Source organism: Agelaius phoeniceus, chromosome 1, assembly GCF_051311805.1.
Source record: "Agelaius phoeniceus isolate bAgePho1 chromosome 1, bAgePho1.hap1, whole genome shotgun sequence".
NCBI classification, from domain to species: Eukaryota; Metazoa; Chordata; class Aves; order Passeriformes; family Icteridae; genus Agelaius; species Agelaius phoeniceus.
Genome location: NC_135265.1, coordinates 121231861 through 121253983, shown reverse-complemented (window position 1 = coordinate 121253983; position 22123 = coordinate 121231861). Strand labels below are relative to the sequence as shown.

Sequence of the window (22123 nt, the reverse complement as noted above, 5' to 3'; positions counted from 1 at the left end):
ATTATGCAAAAGTAAGAAAATCATAGTGTGAGACTGACATATTCAAATTACTTGAATCTTGTATTTTTATTCTGGTGCATAGGAGTTGAAATAACACTGGCAAAATGAAGTATAAGATTTAAGGGAAAGCCATTAATCTGAGCACCATCTAAATGGAAAATTTTTTGTACATAGCTACTTCTAGAGACATTTGACTGTACTAAGTACCCTGGACCCACCTCATCCATGTAATTTACATTGTGACATGAGATATGATTACTTTGATAATGTATGTTTACTCTTTTTTGCATAACCTTTCAGTGTAGTAGGGAAAAAGTCTAATAAAATTTGCAATGCCTTTGTCAGCAGCAAAAGCTCTACCCACACACACACCAGGTGGATTTACCTAGAGACACACTTGATTTTGGGCTTTCTGGCATAGCCAGTTTGCCCCAGATTTGTCACTGAACACTATTGCTGTACATTGAAATCAACAGTAAGAAAATGCAGCAATTACGATGGGGGATTTTCATAACAAACAGAAATGAATTACAGATTATGGTGCTGCAAATGCTGTCTCTGCAGCTGTACTGTCAGTTCATAAATAATCAAGGTGGTTTTATTTTTGAGGTGGTGGAAAATTGTCCTGTGTGACAAAACCATCAACACTGCCCAGAGTGATGTATAAAGAGAAGTATAAGCTGATGAACTCTCATGTCAAGTTGCAGTGTTATGGTGCCTTGAGGCAGAGAGGAAAGTCTGATACAGTCTGGTTCATGTATTCTAGTTAGGCCAGCATGTAAACATATTTCATTCCTCACAGTTATGTTTTTGTCAGGCTCTGTGTCACTGTATGCTACAAGGTCACAAGCAGGGGAGTACCAGTCACACCTGCAAAACAAGATATTTACAGAATCTGGGCTTAAAATGTTTTTTTTTTCTGACTGACTGTAGAAGTCAAGAGTGAGTCTTTTATACTTATCCAAGGTTCAGAAGAAGGCGAAGCAGAAGTAAGCTATAACATTTAGTGTCTGCCTGGAGCAAAGTACAGAGAGTTGCTACAGCAGGGAGATAATAATATAAAATAATGTGTATGTCCATGGATGCAGAAGTATAACTGTTTCTACAGTTGCTATTAATACAAATTTGTATTAACTGTTGCTATTAATACAAATTAATGGAGGCATTGCAACACAGAGCCACTCTACTGGCAGTCTAGACTGATGGATCCAGCAGGCTGTACCCTGCCTGCTGCAGGGGCCATCTGCAGGCATCTCAGGAGCATCAAGGACAGGCTAGGCTTGTGTAAGATTTGCCCTAAACACTTGTCCAGATCCCAGATATTTTTGTCTCAGGGGATTTCCAGACCTGCTATTGTTTGTGTGTTTAGGGTGTGCCTGCATTAGCATTTTAATTTTGAGTAGGGTCTTTTTTGGTGTGAAGCTTTGACTCAGCAGAGTCAAAGCTAGGGCACCACAAAGGAGTCCACTAGGGCACCCAAGTGGAGTCCTTCCAGTCAAAGCTAACCTGGAAAATGTCCTCCAGAACAGCTCCTAATTGCTCCAAGCCCTTCTGAGGTGCCCAGGAGATCAGATCAGAATGCACTTGCACTGGAACCACCTCTCAGAACAGCCAGCAGAACCTGATGTCGTTGCCACCACTTGCCTGATCCCACAGATCCAACTTGCTAATGTGGTGCAGCTGTAGCACCCCTGAATGCTTCACTTCCAGGGATGTCTTCAGGCCCCTCTTGAACCCATGTTAGATATTGAGAGGCTGGCATGGGTTTGTTTTTTTTTGGGAAAATGTGTACAAATCTCGTAGGTTTTATCTGAATTCCTTGTGTTTAACGAGGCTGCTGCCAGCTCCCTTTGGTGATCTGGCTTTTGTGTTGGACAAGCGATGGATCTGATCCTCACCCTCTTCTTTGCTCATGATTATGTGGAGAGCAGGGTTTTCTCCTGCACTTACTTGGGTTTGTGATGCTCAAGGACAGGATAAAATTGAATTCAGTGCTTTAGAAAAATCATCATTTCACTTGGCTAGTATTAAAGTGTCTGGTACAATGAAGTCAGCTGAAGTTGAACAAATTAACCTTCTCTTAGCAATGATTATAGAGTAATGAGTATAGTGATAACATGATTTGTAGCTATGTAAATTGATTTCAGCAAGTATTTTGATGCCCCTGGCAGTTAAATCTTTTCACTTAACATAATTAACAATTCACTTAACAATTTTAAAAGTAAGCTAGGCTAAGGCAGTTTGGCAGGAATTGCAGCAGAAGGATAAAAAGCTGTTTAGGAAATCATGTCCAGAGAGAAGTCAGTGAGAGCTCACTGTTAAATCAGAGGGATGGCTGCAGCACATTCCTCAGTGTCTGCCTTGGGCCTAGCACCAGACCACATTTTCATTAATCACTATGTGACGGAACAGAATGTGTTTGCCTATTAAATATGTAGATGACACCATGCTGAGAGGGGCTGTGAGGCCTTTGGAGACAGGATGAGAACTCAAAAAATGGAGATGTGATCTGAATAGGAGCAGGTGTGAGGTATACATTTAGGCAGGAATGAAGAACTGCACAAATGTGGGACAGGGAATGTTGGCAGCTTCTTCCAGGCTCTACCTTTCCCTGCAGACTGCTCTCAGCACTGCAGATATTAGTGGCACACAGAGTACCCTCAGCCACTGTTGTTTTTCTTTCTCCAGAATTTGTCAGGGCTGGGCATGTCGAGGCTCAGGGCTCAGGTGGACACTGAATTCTTTAACTGGGTTTCCTTATGAGGCTCTGAGAGTGACCATTGGACACTGAGCTGGTGAACATCCATGCACACAGAGGCTTCCCTTCATGGGCATGGAAAAAGTTTCTTGCACACAATGTTGTGTTTTCCCCTACTGGTGACTGCTGTCTGTCACACTGTTTGTAACACACTGATCTCCTCAGCAGGCTCAGAAGCTGCAGGTATAGCAATGTTGCTTGTTCAGTCATGTGCAAGGTTTGGCCAAGTCTTCAAGAAACAACCAGTTCAATGTCACTTCTTCCTCAGAGGACAATCTAGGAATGCCCAAGCTAATATTTATGGAAATATTGTATAAAATGCAAATTTTTTCCAGCCAAGTGATGTCCAGGGGAGGATAGCCTGCAGAACATTCAGGAAGTCAAACTTTGCTTGATTTTGCTTTGCATTGTTTTGTCCAGTTTGGTGAGACTGTAGAGAATGAGAATCAGAGCCTAGCAAAGAAGATTGACAGGGAAGGGTTAATCTAACAACAAAGGGGATCTGTGAACAGTCTTCAAATGCATGCAGATACAATGAAGGGAATAATTTTCCCCCCACTTTCACAGATTAAACTTCTACTTCTGTAATGAATGCTGAAGTTGTATGTTCTGATGGTGCAGCTATCCAAGCAGCAGAGATTTCCTGGAGAGATCCGTAAGAGCAGGACAGACAAATGTTTTTGGGAATGATGGAAGTACAGTGGTCCCAAGAAGGGGTCCTGAGGCAGGGTTGGGAGTCCTTCTGTCAAGTGAGAGTCTGGTGCATCCAGACAGATTACCTGGGAAGGGGAAATGGAAATGAGCCTCCTCCACCCAAACTTGCAGCCCTGTGTTTAAAGTTTTGAATGAAGTATTCATAAGTGAAAGTGTTGCTAAGATGGAGAGCTGCATGCCTCTTACACACAGATTTTCTTCCCTGCCCCCACCATGCTCTGCTCGGTGTCCTCACTCGTTTAGGTTTCCTTGTTTGTTTATTTGTCATGGAGTTTTGTTTATACTCTTTCCATCTCACCTGTTCCCTGCTTGTTTTAGTATTACTCCAGCAAGTTTAATTCTTGAAACTTTCAGGCATAACATGTCTGTAAGAAAAAATTCTAAAACAGGGCACTAAAACCAAACTCCTAAAAACAGTGTCAGAGACCAAAAACAGCTGAAATTTAAATTAGTCAATAGAAAATGCAATTTTTCATTACATCAAAGTTTTGAAGTACATATTTAGAACATCATATCACCAGTATACCTGTTGAAGAGATTCTGGTCTGTTTATTTTATGGGGGTTTAGTATAGGTCAGATGTTTTCAGAAGATTTTCTGCTTAACTTTGAGTTACATCTTAACTTGTTCTGCTTTGTTTGATGTAGTCTGAAATATTTAGGTAAATATATAAGGTGAAATATGTAAGCTATGCTAATTCTCAATAAGTGTAGATTTGAAGGCTGAGCATGAGAATTTCAAGACCTTTTCCTTTCATTCTGCACAAGTAACTGTTATTATTTGGAGTAATTGTGCATATGTGGTGTTACACAGATGTCCAGAGTCCCCTCCTTAATTTAACCTTTGACCTCAACAGGATGTTTTCCTAGGAGAGAGAATCCCTTGTGTGAGAAGTATACCTGTCTGTTCAAGCTGGAATGTTGTGGTCTAGGCAGATTCAAACTAAAAATTTTGCATCTACTGAACTCTAAAGAGTAGTTAATATTAACTGAGCAGTAAAATTGAGAAACATAAAAGTTGCAGCTGCCTTCACTAAAGTAGTGGTTTTAGGAAAAACAAAAGACATCATGGTGACCATCAAAGCAAAAGTATTTGTGCAATTCAGACCATGAAAGGAAGTTTTCAAAAGAGATTTAAAAATGTGTTGTTTCATTTCTAAGGACTGTGGTACTGCTAATTAAATTAATGGGAAGGATAACTGATGCTCAGTGTATGCTTTGTTAATGTGCAAGCATTCACTATAATAGGGCCTATGGATGTTAAAAGTAGGAAAATATCTTCAAACTTGCATGTTTTCAGAAAAACCCTGCTGTTCTTAACTACATAAATCATCATTCTTTTTGCACCTGTTCAAAACCAGTAAATATTCTTACAAATGAATGTTGCTGGACTATAATAATTACCATGCAATACTGTTTGTAAAGATTTGTATCCTGTCTTGAAGGTACTCATTGGAAATGTTCAGTGTTGATTAGGCCTTTAAAAATACTAGAAATATCATCTTCATAGTTGATGCATATTTAACACTTATTAATTTAAATTACCATAGGAAAATAAATATTCTGGTTTATGCTATATCTTGGAATAATTCTATTCTTCTGGCTCAAATGTAGCAATCTAAAAGAGTCTCCAACCAGGCAATTTGGAAAAGTTTTCAGTTTATATATGTCTAGGTTTATTTCACACCTGTTTGGATTTTTCTTACCCATCACCATGACAGTTATTTTAAAGCATTTAAGGTATTTAAGTTTGAAAAGATAGAGTTAAATTAATGTTGTCTTATGAAAAACTGGCATCCCTTAAAATTGTTTGCTTAATCTTGTAATAAATGAAGGAATGAAGCAATGAAGTTTTTATCTCCTAAGTCTTCTATAGGTGTTTACTGAAATAATTTTTCACTCTTTTTACATATATTTTGAGCTAGATTGAACTAATTTATGACTCAATATGACCACTTACTGTTTAATATTTAATTATTTTAGTTAGGACTGGGTTTGATGTGAGCAAGTAAGTTGAACATTCTGAACATGGAACTGCAGGGTAAAAGTGTTCTTTCTTTACTGTGGCAGAATACAGCACAATCCACAGTCCATCCACCCCCATTAAAGATTCAGACTCAGACAGATTGCGTCGGAGCTCAGATGGGAAATCACGTGGACGTGGCAGAAGAAACAACAATCCTTCACCACCACCTGACTCTGATCTGGAGGTACTATATATTAAATGTCTTTGGCCTGTTACAGAACTTTATTTTTATCATTATTTTGCACAAACAAGTGCTATTTATGTATCAAAAATAAAGTGGCATTGAAACTCCCCTTTTCCTAACAGTATTTTCATTGAAAATAGGATTTTTCTTCTAAAGAACCTTCTTCAAGAAGAGCTTCTACTTCCTTGGAAAAATACTGGGTGTTTCTTTCTCCTTTTGATTAAGCAAAGCAAACAAACAAACAAACCAAAACAAACCAAATGGGAAAAAAAAGAAAGAAAAAAAAAGGAGCAATCTTTTCCCAAGGCAAAGAAAGGTTTTCAATTGGACAAGAGACACTTCTAGCACAATAGTGGGGTTTGTTCTCCCATGCCCTGTTCACATTCCTCCCAGTGGCCCATGGTTTATGTTGAGAATACATCTCCAATGACACACCACAGCTATGAGTGTCCACACTGCATTACTTTTCCTTTCCAGAAGCTTACCCATTTGTCATCATGGGAAATACAATCTCACCAGGATTTAAAATGTTTGTATTTGAACACTTTGTTTTTCATTAAGTTATCATTTTGTGTGTGGTCAGAGAACAAATTTAAAACACGTATTTTTAATTGTCTCTAAGCAAAAGAATTATTTACTGATGCCATAAGTTTTGTGCATACATCATCCAAGCTCATAGTTTTTGTTCTTCAGATGCCTGAAATGCATGGAATTAACATAAGTTAGTTTTATAAAGAAATAAAGTGCTTAGCAGCAATCTGCTTTGCTTTGGTTTTAGAGGTAATTTTCAAGGGCACTTACATGAATTTTTTGTAAGACTTTTGTTTTCTAAGACTGCAGAAATACAGAATTCTAACCCCAAAGATTTAATATTCAGACGCTTCTCTTTGTTTATTTCTGTTTCTATCTCACATCAAGCTTCAAAAATTACATTTTACAGTTTCATTTTCTTTTTATATTTGACTAGACTATAATTCTATTCTAATAGAAGGATTTGATTTAATAGCAATTGTAGTAAAATGCTAACAGATTGTATTACCCTACCCTGGAAAAAAAAAATACAAACAACTTGTTAGTTTTGAAAATAATGGCAGGGAAGCTATGGTTATAATATGCAACCATATCAGTACAATTTTCCCATTTTTGTGCTTACTGATTCAAATTTTAACTTTCCATTTCAAGTATTAGCTTCACAAAGGAACACATTGATTTGATTCTCTTTTTACAGAGAGTATTCATTTGGGATTTGGATGAGACAATCATCATTTTCCATTCCTTGCTTACAGGGTCCTATGCTAACAGATATGGAAGGGTAAGTGCCAAGAAACTGATGGAAATGTTCAGTAATATTTGCTGGTTTATGGTTGATACACAAGGAATGCCAGAACATTAGTTGATTTATAGAGGTAAACTGGTACTGGCTTTACAAGACCAAAAAATACCAAGCTGTTTCACATGTCTGTGCTTTGCAGTTGCTCAGCTCTTGTATTCAGTACATATTTAAATAATGTTGGGATACTTGATACTTGGGATACTCAAAGTTAATACTTTGACCATTTGAAGTTTGGTTTGTAGAAACAGGTTGTCTGAAACCTGTTGATATCATCAAAATCTGCAAAGATCTGCATCTCCTCAGAGAGTTCCAGAAATTATTGCTATGATGGATTGGCTGTGCCCTGTGTTGAGAGGAAACGAGGAAGAATGCTTTTGGACATGGCCAGATTAAGCTAAAATTTTTTACCTTTGATTTTTTTTTTTTAATCTAAATATTGACTGATGTTTTCAAAAGTCTGCTTATGAGTCAAATCTTTATATTATGCACAGTCTATAAATCATAACTGAACTGATGAATATGTCTACAGACAGCAGATTTCCTTGTAATTCTCAGAAGAGAAACATGATTTTAGGTGAATAAGAACAGTTTATGGAAGGAATGTCCTTATGAGATCAGACTTCTTTTTGTCAGGATTGTATTTGAAAGTTAACAGCTTGTGCTAAAATCTGCTATAGCCTTTTATGTTCACCTCCTGTGAATTATAACTGCAATGTGATTTTTTGTTAACCTCAAAAATTTCTATGTGTAAAGAACAACTACATGGTTTTGTCAGGCTTCATGTAATGCCTCTGTCTTCTTGTAAAACTTCTATTTAGCACTAAAAGATTTTACCCTACACCCAGATGAGTGAAAGGCAAAGCTAACCTCCAGTTCAGTCTGTGCCTGGGTCAGGTTCTGAGTTTCTCTCAATAGCTTTTTGCACTATACAAACCTAAAGCAATACTACTTTGCAACTTTTCTTGCTTGTTCAGGTAAGGTTTGTTTGCAGAAGTGTTTACTGTAATAACAGTGTACCTGTTTGAGGAATATAATTAGGTTTTTTCATTATATGTCAGAAAAGCAAGTTGATTCAGCAGCCTTGGTTTCCTAGGTGTTGTTAGTTTATATTTAGTTAATTCAGCAGCCTTGGTTTCCTAGGTGTTGTTAGTTTATATTTAGATAGTAAAAAGAAACTCGAACTTAAATGTTTCAACAATTCTTGTATGGATATGCAATTTAGCACTTACAAAAGAGTTTTAAATATTTACCAGAAGTTGTTTCCCATTTTTCAAACTAAAACCAGCTTTTGTGTGGTATCCCAAAATCTATGACAATTTAGTTCAGAATGAGGAGAACAAGTCCCAGTGGTTACAAAAAAGCTCAGTGACAACAGAATCCCAGTGCTCTCAAAAATGCTCAGTGACAACAAAATCTCAGCACTGGCTTTTGGCCAGCAGAGTAGCACTGGAAAAGCCTAATTAATCAGTCACTGCCATAGAAGTACTAATGTGAGCATATTTTTTCCACTTGTTACTAGTTCCCTGAAGTGGATCCATTAATTAGGACCTGAACATAAACACTTTATTGCTGGATGGTTGAAGTTGAGGAAAGTGGCTGGGATTCAGTTGCAAAGAGATATAAATATGTGTGCTGCAAGGAGGGGGCTGACTCCTGGTTGCAGCTCCATCACTGCTGGCACTGTTTACATAAGATGCAGCTTTTGCCCAGCTGGCTCTGGTTTCATGGCATCTGGCACAATATTCCTGCACTGCTAAATGACAGCCAACTGTTGATGGTGAGAGGAATGATGGCATTGCTGCCTAATCTTTGGATAAATATGAAATCTTTTTGGTGAGGGGGAGCAACATGCCTGTCCATGGCCCTCAGATGATGTCATGAAACTGTGCCATTCTGATTTTGTTTTCTTAAGGTTTCATTCAAATCAGAGTTTCTCTTGGGCTATTGACAGCTTCAGACAACAGTTAGTAATTTCCAAGGATGTTAGAGAGACAGTGTCAAATGTTCAAGGCAAACATGCTAAAAGATGAGAATTTTAGGGTTTATTTGTGGCAGCAGAAGGTGCATGTTATTAAAAGTATTTGCCTGTGATTAATGGCCTTTAAAATCAGAAATCCAGACCATTAGTTAATCTGAAAAAAAAGGAAAGTTGAGGGGAATTATTGTTCTTTTCACCTCTATTCTTGTTTATGAGCAATCCAACATCATGTTCTTTTATAAATCTGCACTGTGGTGAGGGCTAGAAATGCCCTTTTAAAAAATTAAATCTAGGGTGATCACATAATCATTAAAATACAAAAGCTGGATCTTCAAACAAACAAAAATGTCCTAATTAAATAATAGGGGATTTGGCAACTTGGCATTCAGCTCTTTTCATAATGCCTGAGCGAGTTTCATGGTGAATGACTATGAATGATGTTTGGCCTTGCTGCTGAAGGGATTGATTTTCTTTGCCTAATTCTCTCCCTCACTCTTCCTAACTTCTTCCTTGTGCCAGCTTTTTCTGTATCTTCTTACTTTTTCATCTGTTTTTATCACCTGCTCTCCTTTAGCTGCTATTGTGCTCTTTTTTCCTCCTGCTTTTTTCCTTCAGTTTTGTTGTAATATAGTAACACCATTTTTTTTCAGTTTACGCAGTCATGGCAAAAAATACTCCATAAAGCACTACATTTTTATTTAAGGATTATTTGAATTTAGCGAATTTACTGGAAATGCATGAAACTCTAAGAATATGCCCTTCCAGAAGATTAGACAAAAAAACCCAAAACATTTTTATTTGCTTTTGGATTTTTTTAACTATGTACAGAGAGAGATGTATTGATCAAATATAAAGTTACCAGTTCGTTTAATTCACATTAGGGCTGATTAAGTTTTGGCATTTGGAAAAAGTTGGAGCCCTTTACGATCTTGGGGCAGGTGAAAATACATCTCAGCATTGGCACGGAATACTGTGGTCTTTACATACATTTCCATCCCCAGTGAAAGCAGTTATATGCAGAGGTTTTAAAGGAATTTTCCTTTAAATTATAAGCTATTTTATTGTGGTTTAATATACTTTAGAGATAGAGAAAAACAAAGCCTGGTTTCACTTAACCCTTCATTGTGACCTGTAGGCTTAAGTGGAAAATAAGCCTGGTACCCAAAGTGAACTTTCCTGTTTTTCAGCTTCTTGTTTCTCCACAAAACAAAGAAATCAAGTAGGTAGAATTTAGAAATGACATACAGGCAATGTTTTGGCTCCAATGCCAGTATTCAAAACAAAAGGCCTACTTAAGCAGTTTGACATTGGTATTTCTTTTCTTTAGTCAAACTGTACCTCCCTCAGAGATTTGTACCTGATTTTGACCATACCTGAAAAGACACTGACTGAACCTGCAAATCCCAGGCAACAAGAGGAGATTGTTAGCTTTCCTACTCATTGTGTGACACCTCACAATAATTAGTTAGCAATTAGTGGCTTAAAATTGCAAAAGAAGGTTGGGTATGGGATTATTTTTTAAAAACTTTGTTCTAGCCTTGTCTTTTTTTAAAGTTTACAGCCCCCTCTGTAATGTCTGATGGCAGAGTTTGATATCCTATGATGCTTTAAACCAAGGTTCTTGTGCTTTTCATTAGAGTAGTTGCAAGTTTGTGACTACACAGGTATTTAAAATGTTAATGCAGATAAGGTTTTTGCTTCTGTTAAACATGTAGCTACCAAGAGCCACAGTTTAACATAGGTTTTGTGTTAAGTAGAACTGCCTATATAAAAATATTGTATTTAAACTAGGAATCAAGCTTTCTTTGAAAAGCAATCAATTTAGTGTGGATTTATTTAATCTGACACTTTCAGTAGGTGCCAATGAGTTTCTTACATTTTTTCTGCCTAATTAAATTAACCTAATAAATGACATTATTTTAGTATTACTTTGGAGAAAACCATTCTGTTTTATTTCTGCCATGTAAAAATACCTTGGAGTAAAATGGGTAGAAAGCTTTTTACAGACAAAACCCTCTTTTTACAGACTCAGAAATGTGATAAAAATGTTCAATAATAGTAAAAGCAAGTCATGTACACTGAAATGTAAAATATATATTTGCAGCCATTAGTCTGGCTGAAAAATGAGTCAAATGTGTTCATAACCAGTATCATGCTCTGTTCCCCATTTCTTCTGCTTTTCAAAATGACATTCCTATTTAGGGATGGAAGTCAGAAGGGAATTATTTCTACCTTGTTGCATTAGTAGTTGATACTCAAGATGTAGCTACTGATCTTCATTTGCATCTTGGACCTTTAGCCCATCTAATTCCTTTAATAGTAGCGCAGAGGCTCCTGAGAGGTGTCTTCTGTTACTGCTCAGGCACAACAAAAATCTTTGTCTGTTTAAAAAAAAAAGAAGCCCGATGAGCTGTGTAGGATGATGAGGTGCTAACTGGGCACAAAGATAAGCAGAAATGTCAATGGGAAAAGAAGCCTCAGGCCCAGCTAGAGAGAAAATACCACCTGCCTTCCACCTCACATGCCTACAAAAGTAAAGCAGAGGAAGGCATCGGTCTACAAATAGAGCAACATTAAAACAGAGAGACGGAATACTTTTGTTCATATTTCAAAGTGTTTCCATTTGAACTAAGAAGCCAAATATTCCTTTTTTTTTTTTTTTTTTTTTTTTTTTGCTGTGCCAGATTAAATAAAAGACTTATTTTTAAGGGCAAACAGGCTGCCAAATCACCATTCTTTTCCAGCTCTTCACTAGTGACACATTTTGCCTTTTTAACCAGTAGTTACAGAAAAATGTTTGAAAGTTCAGAGATCATGTTGAAGCATCTATTAATTTGATTTAGAGGTGGAAAAAGAAACTAATGACTGCATCTCTTGCTTTTTAACTGTGACTTGTCATCAAGTTTAGAATATTAGCTTATTTTAAGTAAAATATGGGTTGCCACTTCTTCAGTTCTATTTAAAATATAATTCCTAACAAACTAACATTATTAATAGAGGCTGTTATGGGATACTATAACATGTTCTTTCAAACTCATGCTCCTGTGCTCTTGGATAGACTTGGCATTATAAATGAGAAGCTCTATATCAAATGTATGTATTAGGCTCTCTTTTCAATTTTTCAGATTGAAAATATATAAAACAGCAAAAAAATCAAAACAAGACAAACATCTGTAATGCATTTGGTAACCACAATGCTGAACATGCTTTTTGAGTTTATTAGCTCAGTGAGGAGTAAGTTGTTATGGTAATTTCTGTAGAGAAGTTAAAGTGTGTTATGTATTAATAACAAACAATAGTTTTGTTCACTCTGCATGGGTGGGCCAAGCTGTAAACATAATTAAACCTTTTTTGACAATCAAGGAGTGGTTTTAAATAGAATTACCATTTGCAAATAAAACATCAATTGTTCTTTGCTTTAAAGTCACTAGGTATTCCCAGGGCTGAAACCTGTCATTTGTGACCAGTTTATTTTGGGTAACAATAGTATTATCATACCCCTGCTTGATCATAAAACTTGTGAACAGTTGTAGAATCTGGAGAAGTTTTAGCTGAAATTGATTTGCCCTTTCTGCACAGAGAGCAAAGACCCAGTGCCAAGGATGCATGAGGGGGACCACAGAAGTCCCACTGCAAAATCAAGGAGTCAGCTGAGTTTAAGGCGTATTTTTGAGTGTTACTGGGAAGTGTTGTAGTACAGGGTAAGAGAGTTACCGAACTGAAACTGACAAAGCAGATGTAGCATTTGATACAAGCATTATGTTATGAAAAGCTGTTCCTCCAGTTTGTATTTGGGTATATGTGTTAGGCACAGTATTGATGGTGTACTTGCTTAATTTCTTCTTTAAGGATCCTCCCACTTCTGTGTCCCTTGGACTCCGAATGGAAGAGATGATTTTCAATTTGGCGGACACACATCTGTTCTTTAACGATTTAGAAGTAAGTGTTCATTCTTTTAAAACACACAGAGACGATCTAATATTTGATATTTGTCTGGTTTTATGTGTTGTTAGATGCTTTGACAATTATTTGCAGGGTTTCAATACAGAAATGCTTAGAAAATAGCTATATCATTTAGTCATTAGGATATATAATAATATCTACACTAAATGTCTGCACTGGCCTTCAAAGGTTACTGCAGTTTAACTGGTAGAGTTTTGTCCTCACAGGTTTTAGCACTTATGATGACAGTAGACAAGTTTCAGAAGTGGATACACCAAAGGAGCCTATAAACATACAGAATTCAATAGTCTGCACAGGCCATTAAATATTAAACTCCAGCTTCTATAAACAGTTGATGGTTGGGTACAGATTTCTTGCTTACATCCCACGGTGGGCAAGTGTTACCTTAGCCCCAAGGGACATGATAAATGTTGTATGGGCTGTCTGTGGGCTGTTCCTGGGGCTGCTGTGCCTGCAGCAGGCACGGGGCGTTCTGTGCCAGGGTCCCTCTGCCTGCAGCGAGGAGCTGTGGGTGCCTTGCCAAGGGATTTTTTAGCCTACACAGCCTATGGTTTGGCAATGCTTGGGAGATCCTTCCAGAGCTGTCCAAACTGCTGAAAGAGACTGTCACTCTAATGCCTGGCTGTTTAATCTTAAAAGGGAAAAAAGTAATTTCTGATCACATTTTCATAACGCAAAAACATGAAAACAGTCAGATTTCTTTCCCATCATAGTGAAGACAGCTGTTTATTTAAAATCCAGCTGTTAAGCAAGCTTGTGGTGGGGCTGCCAACACACATTAATCATCAAGTTGTTGTTTTGCTAGATTTTAGAATAGTGTGTTATTCCAGACAGCAAAAGAATCTAAAAGATTCAAATGCAACTTTTGCTGATCAAAGTTAATTGGCAGCAATTGGCCTTTAAATATTTCCTGATGTTTCCCTTTTCAAAATCAAGCAAAATACACCTTATTCAATAGATGAGCCAAAATAATTTGAAAAATGCCAGTGTGTGATAGACCTCAAATGTGGTTTGTCCAACATCTGTCCTATATTTTGATTTCTTTTCATCTAAAAAGAAACCACTCACAGATGATTTGGCATCTTAGAATGTAATGAAATTATTGAACATGCTTTTTTTTCTTCCATTCCTTAGAGTATTTATTTTTTATACTTACAGTAAAATGACTGGTTTCTTTAAATTTTGAAGTAGCATTTTCTTCCATTAAGGTGGTATTTAAAGATATGATTGTTTTGGATATAAGAAGCACCAATGAGTTGCCTGTATAAGACTTATTTTTCAGATTTATCTAAAAATATAACAATGCTAGTTATTTTTCAACTCTGTTTCTGATTATGTTTCATTTTAACCAGAGCAGAATGAAAAAGTACTACTCTTTCTGTATTTAAAGATATTTAATAAAGTTCAGTGTGTTTTCATTTGCTATGCAGAGCCAGATATGTAGCCACTTCATACAGGATTATCAACCTCACTGACTTTAATGGAAGCTAATCAACCACATCTTAGGGGTGGTAGATTATCTTCTGCTAATAGACATGTTGCAGCCTTAACAATAGAGCACAGTAGTTCATTCACTCAAGAACTTTGAAGCTGTGTATGAGAAACCAGCTGCTGGTTCATGGAGGCAGAGGAGCTCATGCTAAGCCTGATTCTTTGCATTTCCCCCATAACAAGCCAGTTTATGTTGTATGTCCAAACTGAAGTGCAATAATTAGTGTCTATACCCTGGCCTGCCTTCCTCACACATAGAAGCACCCAGGAGTGAGCAGCTGTGTGCTTGTCCTTGGACACCAGCCCTAATCCTCATGGCTGGGGAACAGGAGCTCCAGTCTGAGGGATCATGCCTTGTCCTAGGGGTGAAGAGCACGTTCAGTGTGCATGGACAAGCCTTCAGAGCACACAGTGAAAGGCTGTAAGGGAGCCTGTACTTTGTGGAAAGCTGCATGTAAGGACTAGACTTCATCACAGACTGGGGCTTTCAGTTCACCAGCAGTGACACAGTTTTTTGAACATGTCACAGAAATGTGGTGTTCTTGAAGGAGCATGTCCTCCTGGAGCCACAGTTTGTCATTCTTGTGAGCATCATCATTGAACTAGCAGGGCCGGCCGGTTTCCCAAAGGCTCTGACCTCAGGGCAGATTCCTCACATCCATCTCAGAAACTCAAAAGTCCTTGCTTGGTGGTTTGGAGTTCAGGCTGCTCACAGCCTGACAGGCTTCCAGCAAAACTGTGGACAATTTGGTTTGGATATGCCTCAGGCCTAAAGCATCTATTCTCACTGATGAAGAACTGAGTCTGAAAGATCTAGCTCAGGTCTAAGCTTTCCAGTTCATCAGCACAAGTATCTGGGCTCTTGGGATTGAAAACATTTGTAGGCACATTGCCTGTGAGCTGCAGAGCTTGGGTATCCATGCCCAGCAATAGTATGAAGAACAGCAAAGCAGGATTTGGAACATATCTAACCCACAGAGTAGATGTGTCTTTGAACCTAGGCTTAATTCAAAGTGGGAAAGTGAAAACTGATGCCCTCTGTCTCACCCAGGCTCAGAGGGAACCCTTCTTGGCACATACAGAGGCAGCTTTTAAAGGCAGGCAATCATCTGTCATAGCTTTGGCCTATGATGCACATTTTTCCAGATACCACAAGTTAATATTTTTAAATAAAAAAATCTTTCATCCAACATTCCAGAAAACTCTATGATCAGAATAACTCTCTTGTTATCCAAGTGAAAATACTTTTTCATCTTATAAAATGCTGAAGTCTGATTGAACATTTTGAATGCAAAGGACAGAGTTGCAGAAGTCATCTCTGAAGCACAGTTTGATTTATGTATGACCTAACTGGCTTTTCAAAGTTCAGCCTAGAGATTTAGTAATGTTATTAGGTTAAATTCTACAGTAGTCAATTTTTAGTCTGTGTAAAGTGCCAATGTGTATCAGTTGAATTTAGTAGGGGATACAGCCGGGTAAATGAATAATTTATTTTTATGTATGTTGTTCTTTATGTAATAATAATAATAATAATAATAATAATAATAATAATAATAATAATACTTGTAATTGAAAATTTCAAACTCATTGAAAAAGTTCAGTCAGATCTCACTATCTAGCTTTGAAGTCAGTATTCTGTTTCTGGATAGGTAAACTACAGTTAGATTTGCACCCTTGCGCTAGTTCTTGCTTTGAAAAAAAATAAAATAAATTGCTTATTTCTTTCACTTTTCACAGATTTATTTGGAGTAATTAATTCCAAAGTGATTTAAGAGCAAACAATTTCTGATCTTCAGGAATATTCCTTAAACAGCATGTTAAAGGGATATGAAAAGATTTTTAACATACTGAAAGGAAAAATATTAATCTTTACTTATGTATAATTCGATCTAAGTACCATAATAAACAGCATTTTCATGCATTAGCAGTAATTTCATAATGAAATTAGAGAAGTGTACTAGGCTAAACAGTAGAAGATAGTGCAGTGTTCTAAAAATTTTGATTCCAAAATCTGCATTTGGGTTTCTGAACAAGAGCTTTTGGTTTTCAGTATTGAAGTTTTTTATGTAAATGTCTCATACTCTCTGTTTTATAGTTGAATATTAATTGTGTGCAAGAGGGAATAACTACATTAATGTAGTGCCCTCAAGAGAACCACAGTTATCTCATCTGAAAAAAAAGTTTGATTTTGCATGCTGATTATGTTGTGATAGAGATAATAAGGTATAATATTTTAAAGGTCTGTATGGTGCAATTATACATATTATGTATTTGAGGGGGTATGCTCCGGTGTTTTAGGGAAATGAACAACTTGATGATAGGACTGACATGTGACATCCACAGAGGTGATCAGCTCTGGTGCAGGTGTGTTCTGCAGTAGAGCAGGGGAGAGTGGCTCACAGGGAATGTGAGCTCCTTCCTCAGCCAGGGAAGGCCCAGGGGGGCACAGAGACCCACCAGGAGCCAGCTGCTCTTATGAGAGTGGCTTACTCTCCTGGCATGTGCGAGGCCAGGAGGAATGGTGGCCAAGCCCTCTTCCCAAAGTAGGCAGCCCTAGTGAGCACTGTGGCCAGGAGCACGTGTCCAGGGCAGGCAGACAGGTCATGATGTAGCAGTTTGCTTGGCAGGGTGTGCAGGGAAGGTGACAGCGCAGAGGAGGGACATCCACTGGCCAAGTGCAGACACGTGAAGTCCGCCAGCAGCCAAGCACCATTCTGTAGCCATCTGCACAGGTCAGGGGCTCTCATCCCACCTGACTCCCAGGGCAGAATGGGGGGCACTCATCTGAGAGCAAGGCTGCAGCTCAGATGGGGGATCTGCACCATCTGTCCTGACAGTGGCCAATGCCTCCACGCAGGCAGGGCTGCTGAAGGACAAGACTGCAGTGCAGAACTCAGACTGCAGAAAATGAATAGAGGCTTCTCCTGAGGCAGGGACAGGACAGCAGACCTTCCTGCCAAAGGTGTGGCAGGTGGCTGAGCTGCAGGAGGCAGCAGGAAGACTGCATAGCATCAGGGTGGCTGAGGAGGAGTTGTATAGCTGGTTCAGTGGAATTGCATTGCTTCCAAGTGCAGTCTGCAGCAGACCCACAGCCCATGACCAAACAGCCAAAACCTCCCTCACTGGCACAAACAGAAGGGAGGGGGAGCAGAATGTAAGCAAGGACCCGCAGGAGGAAGACGCCTCCCCAAAACCTGAGGTGCCCCTGCAGAACTGCTTCACTGCTGTGCAGATTGAAAAGGAGAGACAGATCACACAGGAGAGATGCTGGAGCTGAGTAAGGAGCCTGACCCCATAGCCCCCCCATGTAACAATGACAGCAACTAAGAGAAGGAGAGAGGTGATAGTAGTAGGTAACTCACTTCTGAGAGTCTTATTTGCCAGCATTAGGTGCTCTCTAGAGAGGTGTGATGTTTGCCAGAGCCTTGTATTAGGGGTATGTCCCTTGGGGTGTGCCCCCAAGACTGGGTGTCACCAATAGACTACCAAGCCTCATGCAGTCCTGTGTCTTCTGTCTGCTGCTGTTATTTCACGTGGGCACCAGCAATACAGTCTGAGGAAACAAAAACAGTCAAGATGGATTACAGAGCCCTGAGAGCAGCAGTAAGGGATTCTAGAGTGTGGGTAGTTTTCTCATCAATCCTCCCAGCCATAAAAAAGGAGTTTGGAAAGACCAGTCAAATCTGGGAAATTGACAAATGGTTGCAGAACTCGTACCCCAGAGGTTCAGGTATTTTAGAGCATGGGACTTGATTGAGAAACCTGGTCTGGTGGGGCTGATTGGCTCCATCTGTCAGAGAAGAAGAGCACCTTCAGTCATAGGCTTGAGGACGAGCTTAAACTGGAGGACTCCTGGAGGAGAGGAACCTCAATCCATCCCGCACTTACCCATCTGATACCTGTGGCAGCCATAGGTGTCCAGAGTCTGGAGTGGGATCACAGGTCAGCAGAAGAGCACATGAAGAACAGCAGAAAGGAATTCCAGCCACTCCAGCCAGTAAGTTGGCTTCCTCAGAGGCCCATCTTGAATGCTTCTATGCAAACACACATAACGTGGGGAGTAAAGAGGAGGAGTTAGAGGCATGTGCATGCCTGCAGGTCTATGATCTTATTGGCATCACAGAGACTGGTGGGATGACTATTGTGACTGGAGTGTTGGAATGAAAATATGCAAGATGTTTAGGCAGGACAGGCAGGGGTGACAAGGAGGGCCTGTAACCCTCTGTGTCAGTGGATGTCAATGCTGAAGTGCATGGAGCACTGCTTGGAGATAGATAAGGAGCTGACTGGGAGTTTATGAGTCAGGATTACAGGGAAAGCAGGGAACAGGTGACATTATGTGGGAGTCTGCTTCATACCACCTAACCAGGAAGATTGAGTGGATGAGGCTCACTATACACAGGAGCAGCCTCACATTAGCAATTTGTGGCTATGGTGAGCTTCAGCCACCCAAATATCTCTTGGAGGTGCAACACGTTAGGCCATAAGCAATCCAGGAGGTTCTGTAATGTGTTGGTGATGACTTCCTTCTGCAAGTGGTGGAGGAGACAACAAGGAGAGGTGCTATGCTGGGCCTTGTTCTCACCAACAAGGAAGGACTGGTGAGGAATATGAAGCTCAAGGGTTGACTGCAGTGACCATGAAATGGTGGGTTTTAAGAGACTTGGGGCAGCAAGGAGGGTGCACAGGAAGCTCACAACCCTGCACTTTGAAGGAAAGACTTTGGCCTCTTCAGCAATCTGCATCTGGGTAAATCCAGGTACATCTGGGTACATTCTATATTGTCCAAATCCAGAGGAGACAGGACTGAGACCAGTCCTGGGTGGAAGGACTTGGAGGTGTTCAATGACAAGAAGCTAAACATGACCTGGCAATGTGTGTTTGCAGACCAGAAAGCCAATTGTATCCTGGGCTGCATCAAAAGCATGACCAGCAGGTTGAGGAGGAGATTGTTCCATTCTGCTGTGCTCTCCTGAGATCCCACCTGGAGTACTGTGTCCAGCTCTGGAGCCCCAACTAAAGAAGGGTGTAGAGTGAGTCCAGAAGAGGCCACAAAGGTGATGAGAGGATTGGAGCACCTCTCCTATGAGGAAAGGCTGAGAGAGTTGGAGTTATTCAGCCTGGAGAAGAGAAGGCTCCAGGAAAACCTTATTGTAGCCTTCCGGTACATAGAGGGGAGAGCCAGAGAGGGATTTTTACAAGGTGTCATGTAGTGACAGGACAAGAGTTGATGGCTTTAAACTGAAAGAGGGTAGGTTTGAATTAGGTTTTAGGTAGAAATTCTTTAGTGTGAGGTTGGTGAGACACTGGAACAGATTGCTCAGGGAAGCTGTGGATGCCCATCCCTGGAAGGGTTCAAGGCCAGGCTGGATGCAGCTTTGAGTAACCTGGTCTAGCGGAAGGTGTCTTTGCCCATGCCGGTGGGTTTGGAACTGGATGATCTTTAAGGTCCCTTCCAACCAAAACCATTTTGTGATTCTATCTGCATCTTTAAAGATTGTATATGTTTATACTGGTACTTTTAAAAGTTTATTCATTTTTTTTGGCATATCGGGTGCATATTATAGCAAGGTATATTACAGGTATAACTAGGTATTGGAGTGAGTGAATTATTAGGAACATCTTATTTGAAAAAGTTAGTTCAGTGCTTTGCCAACTTTGTTCTAAAATCACACCATCTCATTAGATCTGTTCCTTTAGAGGTATATACTGAAGCTGAATATGTCACTTATTAAATCTTGTCTAATCTTGCCTAACACTTTTTTTTTTTTTTTGGTTTGTGTTGAATTCTATTGAAGTAATTAAAAGCAAATTAATTTGTAGTTTTATTTCATGGTGTTTTTTTTTCTTTTAGGACTTTTATTTCTGTTTGTTCATTTCACAGGTTTTGGTGTAGGCATTTGTGGTTGTGAAGGATATATATGCTCACCTATGGGTTCACAGTTCACTTCTGTTTGTGGAGTCTATGCAAAATGATGATATGTGTATGGGAGTAGTTTATAAAGAATGGCAGTGTGGTATCAGTTTTCAGGCTACATTAGTTTATATATTTCTCTTACTGATAAAAGATCAGGGAATAACATAAGGTACGACTGTCAAGCAGCAACTTTGGTTCTTTGGGAAAAAATTAGAATATTATTTAGAATAGTCAATTATATTCTAAAAATTAAGGATGAAGACCTTGATTAATTTCTTCTGAGATTGTTACTTAAAATCCACTTGGTGTTCCACATCTAATATGTTTGTGATAAATATTCAGAGCACAATCTCTTCTGTATGTCAAAAAGAGCTGCATAACTGTTATGATATCAAGAATGGGGTGTTACTTCACTTTCATGAACCTTTAAGGCACCACATTAGCATATTCTGTGCATGGACCCCTCTGGAAAGCTGCCTATGTTGGAGTTGTGCTTGATTTCCATAAGATGCAGCTCTGTCATTAACCACAGCTGGCTGGACCATCAGCCCAGGGCAGGCAGTGCCCGAGGTGCTCCCACCCCAGTCTGGCTACCAGGCAGCACCTTCACTCCTCTGTCCTGCCCACCGCCACCACCAAAGTCAGCCACTCCTCAGGCAGCAAGGAGCAGGACAAGAGCAGCCCATTTCTCTGCCTCTTCACTCCATTAAATAAGGTTAGATTAATATGGAGACATTTTACAAATCCTGCATTTCACACATATGGGAACATTTCCAGCTTTAATGAAGCATTGAGATGCTGTCTTCCACAGATGCATATTCTCACAGTTTAAAGCAGAGAATAAACAGCATTTATGTCCCTGCACTCTCATGCTCTCTGTTTGCTCTGTAAACTTCCTCCCTCCACCCACAGGGCAATAAATCCTTCCTGCAAGTCTGTAACTGCTAGCTTGAATTTACTCAGATCTAGAAGTTGGTAGGGAGAAATTAGCTATAAGATTTTTAAAATGAAAACTGCTTTTTGTGGATTGTTTCTTGTATAATTTGCTATGTGGAAGTTTTGCTCTTGTTTGTGGCCCCCAGTCATTAGACTGTGAGTATTTATCAACTTCACCTCTCCCTCCTATTCTTTTTCAAGTGCAAGACTGTTTGTAGGACAGCTTTTTTACTTGAAATGTGATGGAGATGTCTGACACCCAGCAGTATGCTGAGCCCTTCTGTTCCCTAAAGGAACATAAAGGACCTCTAACACCCCCATTGCAAGGCAGACTGCTGTGTCACTAAAGCAGATGGGGATACACTCTGCACTAACACCTGGCACTACAGGGATTTCCAAGATGGGAGATCATTGTTAGAGCTCAGGGATAAGAAAGGGAACAACTGATACCCAGGACAACATCCATAAAGCCTGATCATGGAGCAGAGCTCCTTGAACATTAGTTCCTTTCTGGCCTTTGCCTTCAATCTTACAGGTGAAACCTGGCTGCCTCCCTGCTGCTGGAAGCAAATGTACCCTATAAATCACTTCTGGCACTCAAGGAGACCTTTTTTCATGACAGGGACATATATCCTCTTTTCATCAGCCTGAAAATTTCTCCTTTGTAGGTATCAGTAACACCACAGGAGACTAAGTGACTTTCCTCACAGGTCCTTCAGTGACCGTGCACACAGCTACGTCCCCAGTGTACCACGCAGTGCCCTGTAGGAATGCCTTTGAAGCAATACAGCCATATGTTCTAGTTCTTTAATCTGAAGGAGAAAG

General features: G+C 39.4%; 1 protein-coding gene across 1 annotated transcript in view; it reads left to right on the top strand.

Moving 5' to 3' along the window:
• The window catches only part of EYA1 (EYA transcriptional coactivator and phosphatase 1), a 160267-nt gene that overhangs the window by 106581 nt on the left and 31563 nt on the right, over nucleotides 1-22123 (top strand). The window contains exons 12-14 of the mRNA XM_054631621.2: nucleotides 5541-5680; nucleotides 6909-6992; nucleotides 12841-12930. Of these exons, the coding sequence (XP_054487596.2) occupies nucleotides 5541-5680; nucleotides 6909-6992; nucleotides 12841-12930 (314 nt within the window). The remainder of the gene's footprint in view (nucleotides 1-5540; nucleotides 5681-6908; nucleotides 6993-12840; nucleotides 12931-22123) is intronic.